Source organism: Erpetoichthys calabaricus, chromosome 3, assembly GCF_900747795.2.
Source record: "Erpetoichthys calabaricus chromosome 3, fErpCal1.3, whole genome shotgun sequence".
Classification (NCBI taxonomy): Eukaryota; Metazoa; Chordata; class Cladistia; order Polypteriformes; family Polypteridae; genus Erpetoichthys; species Erpetoichthys calabaricus.
In genome coordinates, this window is record NC_041396.2 from 21195770 (window position 1) to 21206559 (window position 10790).

General features: G+C 38.7%; 1 protein-coding gene across 1 annotated transcript; it reads left to right on the forward strand.

The window, feature by feature from the left end:
- Positions 1-1829: 1829 nt before the first annotated feature.
- On the forward strand, positions 1830-10282 carry LOC114649618 (CMRF35-like molecule 6). Its single transcript, XM_028799088.2, has 3 exons — positions 1830-1889; positions 2222-2560; positions 9499-10282. Exons 1-3 carry the CDS (start codon positions 1850-1852, stop codon positions 9573-9575), a joined length of 456 nt encoding a protein of 151 aa, XP_028654921.1. The 5' UTR covers positions 1830-1849; the 3' UTR covers positions 9576-10282.
- The last annotated feature ends 508 nt before the right edge of the window (positions 10283-10790 follow it).

The following is a 10790-nucleotide window of genomic DNA, read 5'->3' on the forward strand; positions in this document are numbered from 1 at the left end:
GAAGTGACGTCAGCAAAGGGGTCAGCACGGGAAGTGATGACTTCTGGTACAGAAATGACATCAGCAAAGGGGTCAGCACGGGAAGTGATGTCTTCTGAGGTGCCAGAACCTTGCAGGATTTCCTGGGAAAGGACTGTAGGGAACTGAGAAAGACAGTCAGTTCATTCCATCGCCCCATGGTCAGATGTTTTATTACAATTACTCAGGCCCTTTAGCTGCCTCCTACTTGCACGTATGTGACAATGTCAATATTTATATGCATTTATCATACTTCTATAATCCTTGTGTTTATCAATAAATTGTATTATTCTGTTTCTTAAAACAAGTGGGCTTCAGTTACCTTGATATAAGTTTAAAGGCCGGAGAACCCCTCCTACAATAGAGAATGGCAAAGTAACTAATGTAGGAGCCTTACCAAATTATTTGATTTATTATCAGTTTTGACAAAGGCAAAACTGATAGTTCATGAACCAAGTTAAAAATTTCTTTTTCAAATTCTGTATCCCCCAAAATATTGCCCTGGGGCTATGTATCACTGAGGCAAGTAACTCCCTTAATCATTCCAAGATCATGATAAAATCTAGGGTTAAGTCAACAAAATTGAACATATTTCCACTTACTGAATGACTTTTTCAGTGAACTAGAAAGAAGCCATTGCTGAAAACTAATAGCTAAGTGTTTTATTGTATTTTTTATCACAATATCTACAAGAAGATTACAAATGGTTTGTAATCAGTGGGGGACATTGCAACACCTCAAACCCATAACACAACCACAATGACACAAGTCCCGGTACAATAAAAAAAAAATTATTTTCACAAAGCCTTCTTAAATGTTGTGCAAACACAGATCTTCTCTTTTCTTCTCTTCTCTCTCTCTTTCCTTTTTATTCCTTTACTTCTCCCAGGTTGCCTAGTTCCTCTCCTGACTCCGACTCAGCTGGATGAGGTTGAGCAACTTCCTTTATCTTAGACCCTGGAGTACATTCAGTGTTAGGAAGTCCCAGAGAGCAGGGATCACAAATCTCCACAGCATCCTCTGGAGCCCTACGAGGCAACAGTTCCCAACATGCCCTGTGGATGTCCATACTGATAGAGCCACCCAGGGATGCTGCCATCTAATGTGTCAGGGAAGCATGTAGTCCTGACCAGTTTTTCTCCCCAAGTCTTTCAATCACACTGAACTCCCAGCTGGGTATTATTCCTCGATCCAGCCCTGCTGGGATGGCAGCATACCCATTTCCAAAATGGCATCTTCTGTCAACTTCCTGTCTAAGACAGGGAACACCCTGCCTTTCTTCTTCTTCTTCAGAGTGGTGGCTCTGAGGCTAGAGATCTGCACTGGCAATCAGAAGGTTGCTGGTTCGAATCCCGTCAATTCCAAAAGGCACTCTGCTCTGTTGGGCCCTTGAGCAAGGACCTTAACCTGCAATTGCTGAGCGCTTTGAGTAGTGAGAAAAGCGCTATATAAATGCAAAAAATTATTATTAATTATTCTGCTTTCATTGGGTTCGTTTCCCATCGAGGTGAGAAACCTTGCCCCATCCCGGCTGGGAAATCTACCCATATGCGCTGTCCTTAACAGTGGAGTATGTCCTAAATCGATACAGCTCCTCTGAGTCTTTCTCTTGGCATTTAATCATTAACTGTTTCCTGTTTAGCATGAAAGCACATCAAAATTGGTCTTTATGAGTTCTGAGCAGGAAGCTGGCAGCTATGATGAAAGAAGGCAAACCACAGAGCTTCCATGGTGTCCATCTGTGGAGGGCAGGGCTTTATGTGAACTGAGATCTGCTCTCATGAGTCAGACTTGAGGTCAGCATACTCACATCCAAGCAGCTGGCATCAACATGAGGTGGCCTGAACTTATGATCAATCTTCTATTCGCAGGTAGGTAAAGAGGATTTTACCTAACAGGTATTCTTTTTTAAATAAGCTTGGATTCAATCAATTTAAACATTTACTGCTGAAGCCCAGCAGAAATTCTTTCAAAGGATTGAATGAGTGGTGTCTACCCACAATTTAGAGATCTTCAGTAGACATTTTCAGGTCTCTGCTTGGGATCCTTACAAGCCACTGAGGTGAATAATAGGATGAATGAATAAATACATTAACATTTTACACATGGTTGTAAATAATTTACATGTGGAAATAGCCTGTCATCTTCTAAATATCATTTCTCTTTTATAATGTCGTAACTCGATGTTTCGTACATTTTTTAGCTTCCAGTTATGCAAGGTTAACTGAAGGCATTATTTTTAGAGGATCAGAAGGTGGAAGACTAGAGATAAAATGCAAGTATGACTGTGAACGCAAGCTTAACAACAAGTACTTCTGCCAACATCCATGTAGCAGGAATGAACAAGTCATTATCAAATCTAGTAAACCAGAAAACCTCACAATTAATGGTCGATTCTCCATTTTTGATTACACTTCTTCCTGCTACTTTACTGTGATGGTGGACAAGGCTCGTGCTACCGACTCTGGAAGGCACTACTGTGGGATTGAAGTCTTTTTCCTATGGGATGACTACACCGAGGTGCTCATTGACGTCACAAAAAGTGAGTTGAAAACAAAAAAAATCCAACCATGTTCTTTGAAGAGGTTTTGAGGTGGAAAGCAGGATGTGGTGTTGGTGGTGTAATTCTTGAAGTGGCTCATTTATGACCAGTATTTGTCAACATATATTTTTTTAATATATTTTATTTTATTAAAATCAAAAAGCATTCCATACATGCAAGTCAAGTTTAACAAAACTGGTTTGAAACAAATCGACCCCCACCCATGAGAAAGAGAGCTAGGTCAGCAGAGTAGCACTTTAATAATAGTAAAAATATGTAAATAAATATATAGATAGAATAGAAAAAGCGGGGAAAGAATCCACTTCCTCAATTTAAATGCTTATTTTAAAATGTTATTTATCAGAGCCTGCCAGGTTTTGAAAAAGTTTTGCACAGATCCTCTAAATGAGAATTAGATTTTTTGATTCAGTGACCACTCCTCTATGCAAAATTCCTACAGTTACAAGATGTTTGTGGCTTTTCTTGCATGTGATGCCCATTTCAAATCCCTCAAAACATTTTAAATGGAATTCAAATCAGAACATCACCCTCCGTTTCTTCTTTTTGAGCCATTCCTTGGTGGATTTACTAGTGTGCTTCGGGAGCATTATTGTTTTGAAAGGTGCATTCCCGAATCAATTTCAACTTTTGGACAGATTGCCTCACATTCTCCCCAAGCACACTTTGATATGATGCGGAATTCATAGCTGACCCCATGACTGCAAGCTTCCCAGGCCATGAGGCAGCAAAGCAATTCCAAATCAAAAAATTTTCATGACCACCACAGTTGGTTTAAAGTTTTTCTCCTGAAATGCTGTCTTTAATTATTGCCAAACATGTCTACTGTTACTGTGGCCAGACATCTCTATCTTTGATTCATCTGTCCAGAGCACATTGTCCCAGAAGGTCTGGACTTTGCCTGGATATTCAATGGTAAACTGTCGTCTTGCTCTGATGTTCTTTTTTGGAAAGAAAAGACTTTTCCCTGGCAAACTCACATGTAGGTCACATTTGTGCAATCTCCTTCTGATTATAGATGCATGCATCTATGACACCAACAATACAAAGTTACTGCAGATCTCACAATGAAATTTGTGGTTCTTGTAGACTTTTTAGTATCTAACAATCAACTTGTGGGGCATCATGTCTACTGTGTGCATAGAATTCACACTAAAACATGGCGTATGGACAAAAAACAGAAATGTGCGTTTGCACAAAAAAATTCAGATGCATAAAACTGTGCGTAAGGAAATTTCCACGCACTTCCTCTTTATAAATCCCAACTAATGTGAATTTTAACGCACATGCACGTGCCTACAGCCCCACCCTGACTCCTCCCAGAATTTCCCATATTTGAATATGCAAATCAGTATAAACTGCCTCTTCCATTCCATGTTTGTTAAAAGATAATGGAAAAAGCACATAGAAAAAAGAATCTCACTGATTGCGAAGTGGACGTCCTACTCAGTGGAGGCAAGGAAAAACATTTAATTTGGTGTCGTATGTATTGGAATGAGCAACAAAAGGAAACTGATGATGTGACACTCGAAAGTTCAACTCCAGAAAATTGCACAGTGCCCCAAATAAAAAAGAATTGGGCAGATGTCAAAGTCGACGTGAATAGGTGAGTGCCTGAGTGTCATATGGAAGCATATTAGGGCCACAGAAAAGAAGAAAAAAAATAGGGACAAAGTGAAGGGAAAAAGCTCTATGTTGAGATTAAAGTCAAAATGTCGTTAGGCAATTAATTTCGGCTTATTTAATAAAGCCTGCATCATGATGTGAATCTAAATAAATAAGGGACACCACACCACCACAGTAGCACTGATTTGACTCTGGGTGCCGCCAGTTTGCAAAACCGAGTAGAAAAGTGCGTACGTATGGTGTGAGGCTGCTGTCAAAATGTGCGTGGCTTTACGCCAAGTTTAGTTTTTATACATCTTGAAGTTAGTGTGGAAACGGGTGTACACAACATTTTTGTGTGCACACACTGTTTATACATGAGGTCCACAGTCTGAATTTGCTAGGTTAGCCAGTCCTGAACAAATTGAGATTCATTCAACATCTATGCCACTTGAAGATGATTTTCTTTAAAGTGGAATTATTGATTTGAAATAATTTGGTGATATTTTTAAATCCCTTACCAGACTCTTAGGCATTTACAACATTCTTCCTAAGGGCCTTAGGGAGCTCTTTTGATCTTGGCATGATGATACCATGCATGTCAATAGCAAGGAGAACATCAGACCCTTGACATCTAATTTTTAAATAAGACACAGTTCACCTGCAGAGATTTTAATTATTGGCTCCTCATCTGGAACACCTGATCCTAATTTCATGAATTGAAGGGGTGGTACATGTAGAGGTGGACTGACTTTTTCATGTGACAAATTTGCATTTTTGTTAAGTTAGATTATGAGAATGAGTACACCATGTCAATGCTATTTGATATTAGTATTTTATCTGTATACACTGTTTGCATGAAGATCTAATGTTTGCCTGATCAAATATGTTGAACAAGTCAAGAAAACCCATGATTTGTACTTACACTTTCACATGACTGAATTTACATAAATTCTCAATCCTGTATAATTCAGTGTCACAGAGGCCCGGGCCTATTGCAGGAGCAATGATCACAAAACAGACAGGCCCTGGACTAGTAGATTGGAAGGGCACACACATCTACAATAGCACTGCTTGAAAATGTCCTTACAAATTGTCAATGAAGCAAAACAAGAGGACTGTTGGAGTGTACATGATGAAGATTTTCTAGTAGCCACAACACCTTTGTCAATAACTCATTATTGGTTGTGTTAAATAATTTATCCACATTCTGCCGTGGCAATAACATAGACACTCTGCCATGTTGTTAGCCTTCGGCATCTTTCTAATTTGTCCCATCTACTAACAAAATCTCATTCACTGTATATCACTTCTCTTTGAAAACCATAAACAGAAAGACCAAGTTAAATACACTACTGCTGCACGCTTCCTTCTTACCTTTGGATGTTTTGAGGGTGTTTGAGATCTTCAAAGTAGATCTAAGATTACCCAGAAATAACCAAAGGGAAGGTTTATAAGTTGTTCCCTGGTGACATCCAATTAAACTGGAAATATGGAGGTTGTTACCGTATGTTAGTCTTAGATAGGTGTAGTCTATTATGATCCTGCCACTCAAAAATTTCAACAAGTTAGAAAATATGCAGTATGCATGGTGTAACATTCAAGTGCATCCAGCATCATTTCTACAAGTATGTCACCTTTATCTGTAGACATTGTTTCCATGAAGATCTAATGTTTGCCTGATTTTGAAAAAGTTAATCGTTTCATGGGGTGTGATTACTTTTTCACACGACTGTGCATCCTAGTTCTAGTAATAATTTTTGTTGCAGTATTTTAAATTAACCAAATGATTTAAACAGTATAGTGGCTTACCTTGAACTGTCACTTTTTTAAGTTTGGGCCACCAGCCCCCCTTGTGATTTCTTATCAGAAGCTTTTTGAAAAGTCGAGATAAATAACATGAATTGCACCACTATGATCAAATGGTTTCTTTTGTCATAAAATTTGTATAAATTAGTTAGGTTGTAGTATATTCTAGCAATATATTTTAAGCAATTGTAGCATTCTTAAGAAAAAAAATCAGTTCATGTGTGAATAAAATTTATTTTTCTATGTTTTGTATATTTATAAAGCAATTTTTTATATTTTTTAATATATATGTATATTCTGTGAGGGGTGGTCAACATCCTTACCCAAACAGGATGCCCTCAAGATGGAAGGACAGGGGGAGACAGTAACTTTTGGGCATTGTCTCCCCCAGACTGCCAGATGTCAGCCTCCCTGGGTTGCAGCAATGCCACAGATTCCCACAAGGCATCATGGGAATTGGAGTTGTTCTACTCAGCCCTGTTGGGTTCTGTTGGTGCTCCAATCTTACCTGGAAATGCTCCCGGGCCAATCCTTCAGAAGTACTTCTGGGGATCACATAAAAGGAACCACTTGCCTCAACTCGAAGAGCCAGAGTTGGTAGGAAGGAGAAAAAGCTTGCTGGGGGGAGCGTAGGAGGCACTGATTGAGGGAGAAAGAGAAAGAAGACATTCAGTACAGCACATTGCAGTGTGCTTTCTTATTAACTGGCTATATTGGGCTTGGTGTTGTGGGAAACGCTTACCTGAAGGGTTTCCCATGAAAAAAACCACTTTCTGCTTTTACACTCGTGTCTAAGCATGTCTGTGTTGGGTGCTTGGGGAGCTGGAGTGCCCCCTACATTCCACTTTTTATATAATGTTTTTTGTATAACAACGGATTGCAGTTAGACACACATTAAAGGTGGCTCTTGTTAAATTCAGAATTCATAAAGTTGTCTTTGAAATAGCCAGTAACCTTCTACTCTTTCTAAGATGATTAACTGATCTCTGGCTGCCTTGACATACTGTATGTTTCTTAGCTTTGTCTTTATAAGCTGAGAATTTTTTTTGCCTAGTTATAGCTGCTTAAGAGGAGGTGATCAGGGGTGCATTGCCCGAAAGCTAAGTAAACACTAAGTGCTTTGTTATATCATACTTGAGACCTTTCACTAATTATTGAGTGTTTCCCGAAACCCTTTGTAAATATAAGTAGTACTTAACCTTGTCTATAAATTAATGAGTGCTGTGACCCATTTGCTATTTTTAATGTTGCTCTTAGAACATTATTAGAACATTAGAACACTCTAGATGAGAACAGGCCATTCAGCCCAACAAAGCTCACCAGTCTTATCCACTTACTGTAATTCTACCAAAAAACCATCAAGTTGAGTTTTGAAGATCCCTAAAGTCCTACTGCCAACCACACTACTTGGTCACTTATTCCATGTGTCTATCGTGCTCTGTGTGAAGAAAAAATGTTTGCATTACATTCCAACTGTGTCCCCGTGTTCTTGACAAACTCATTTTAAAATCACAGTCTCGATCCACTGGACTAATTCTCTTCATAATTGTAAACATTTCAATCATGTCTCCTTTTAATCTTCTTTTGCTTAAACTGAAAAGGCACAGCTCTGAGATAGAGGTTGCCCTAAGTAAATCACAAAAAACACACTGATGGTCTTATTTGGACAACATAATAATAATAATAATAATAATAATAATAATTCTTTGCATTTATATAGCACTTTTCTCACTACTCAAAGCACTTAGCAATTGCAGGTTAAGGGCGTTGCTAAAGGGTCCAACAGAGCAGAGTCTCTTAATAATAATAATAATAATAATAATAATAATAATAATGCAGACCCCCGTGACCCTGTGTTTGGGATTCAGTGGGTTCGAAAATGGATGGATGGATGGATAATAATAATAATAGGTTGATATTACAATATTAATATAAAATTATATTGTAGGTTATAAATTAGTGAAATGGGGCTTTCTGTTGTTTTGATGAGTTTAACTATCAAATTTGCCATGTAATCAGTCACATCCTTGAAAGTGAGCCACCCCTTAGAACCAGCAATGACAATGGTCAAAAGACTCTCCTGCAGACCTCCAGAGCTCCACTTCATTGAGGAGGCTGTTGACTTTAACACCTGCTTGCACTATGCTTAAGATTTGGGTTGGGAGAGGGTCTTCTGACTCAACTCCAGTAAACCAAGTGACAGAAACCTGCAATCAAATTGGCTGCCCGGTGGAACTACTGTATTGTAGAGCTGCAGAGGTCTTCAGTAGGACAACAGTAGGTCTCAATACTGCAGCCATGCAGAGAATTGTACATCTCATGGGTAAACAAGTGAAATCTAACCAAGCAAAATTTTACAGATTTTACAAGTCACCTTGGATAAAGCATCAACGAAACTGGTTAATAATAATATTAATAATAATAATACAATGCTTTGTGGTACACTGAAATTGGTTTTCATGCCATTGTAGGTATACCTGGCACTGTAGAAACAATGGGTGGAACGCTCATTCCTATTAATACTCAATGCCTCTTGAATTCCATTTGTACCTGATGAAGAGCTTTCTTGGCACTAACTGTCCAGGTGATATGTAACTGACCATCAGGGACTTTTTGCATATATTATGGCCAAGTGGTACGGAAGTATACATGATACTTATACAGTATTTGGTCCAATTTTGAGGTTTTTCAGATTGCAAGAGAATGGTGCATTTTCTGGTGGCTGGTTACAGGGAGACACAGGATATCCTTTTAGTGAATACCTGCTAACTACAGTGTTGAATGTTCAAACTGTGACTGAGGAGAAGTGGGACACTGTACACCAAACCACATGTACTGCTGTAGAGTGCACTTTTGGAAAGTGGAAGATCCAGTTACAGCAAATGCACAAGTCCTTTTCTTACATTTGTACATAATGTCTGGTGTGACAATATATTGTATTTTGACCATTGAAATTCATGGGATCGATGTTACTGTTATCGACAGTCTGCTTTTCTGATGCAGATGCTTGGGAGGAGCCCAACAAAGTACAGTAGTACTTTATAGTCGTTTGTTAAGTCGAATAACAAAGGGCTTCAGGATACACCTGCAAAACCCAGTTGTTCTTTATCTACGTCATTCATTATCTTGTTCATTATTCACTAAGAGTGATTGCTTTTTGGAGACGTACCTCGAGTTCAGCTAGCTGTCCTCCTGCAGATTTGTTGTATTAAAAAATTTTAAATAAGAACCTTTCCTGAGCCTAAAAAGTGATCTATGAAAGTAAATTCCATGACACAAGTCCTTCTAAGACTGTCCTTCACTGAGCTGAAGATGGAGAGAGTCATTGGAAGAGTGCCAGTAAAACTAACAGAAATTTTCTTGTAGTCAACAAACACATCAATGGGTTAATGAATTTCATGATTGGATCCATCTGACTGGTTCAGATCATGCAATTCAGATGTGCTACTGGTATTTTTATTAATGGTGTTAAGGTGTTCTAACTTTTTATTTTTTTTACATTGCAGCCTTTTGTCTTCGGCAAGGTAGTGCTGTACAACCAACATCAGTACTGGACACAGAAAAAGGGATAAAAAGAAGATAGTGTTGGACTTCCTTCCAATTACAACATGTAATTTCCTCTCATACTGTAGCATAATCCATCCTCTTTTTACACTGATGATGAAATACACATAAAACTAGAGCCTGTGGGGTTCATTAGTTGAAATCTGTTTGAAATTGGAAATTTATGAAATGTGATAATCTGTGTGCTCCTGATGGAGGCTCTTAGTCTTCCTGTAACAATCTATTTGTATAAAGTACGTAACTAGGGTGTCTACTGATAGACTTACCTACAGATACAGAAAAGTGTCTCCAATTCTTTAAATGTATTGGATGCCAGCAGGACTAAATGATCATTTGTATTCAAATTCAAAACCAGCTGAAGAACATACATAACATGACCACACCCTCGGGCCAGTGGTACTGGTTAATAATTGTGGTATTTGTGATGCCAATCCACAAATGTTTATTACATTAGATTAGGTTAGTTAAAATACAATTTATTAATCCCATAAATTCAAAATAGAATATCTTTAAACCTTATCAGGAATAAGCTTGTATTGCATTATTGTCTAAATAACCTAATTTCATGATATTGAAAAATGTCTTGAAAGTCAAGAAGAGAAATTAAACTGAACAGTTGGTCTTTTTCTGAATCCTATTCTCAGAATTTTTCTATCACCCATAATTTTTGAGTTATGGTAATGGATCAAAATGGACTCGGATTCACCAATACAATCTCACCTCTCTAGCTTTGTCTCCAAACCATCCAACTTGAGCTGACCCTCTAATGTTCTCATTTCTAATCCTGTCCAACCTCGTCACACCCAAAGCAAATCTTAGCATCTTTAACTCTGCCACCTCCAGCTCTGTCTCCTGCTTTCTGGTCAGTTCCACTGTCTCCAACCTATATAACATAGCTGGTCTCACTACCGTCCTGTAGACCTTCCCTTTCACTCTTGCTGATACCCGTCTGTCACAATTCACTCCTGACACTCTTCTCCCCCCACCCCACCCTGCCCGGACTCTCTTCTTCACCTCTCTTCCACATTCCCTGTTACTCTGTACTGTTGATCCCACATATTTAAATTCATCCATCTTCACTAACTCTACTTCCTGCATCCTCACCATTTCACTGACCTCCGTCTCATTCACACACATGTATTCTATCTTGTTCCTACTGACCTTCATTCCTCTCCTCTCCTCTCCTCTCCTCTCCTCTCTAGAGCATACCTCTCCAGGGTCTCCTTAACCTGCT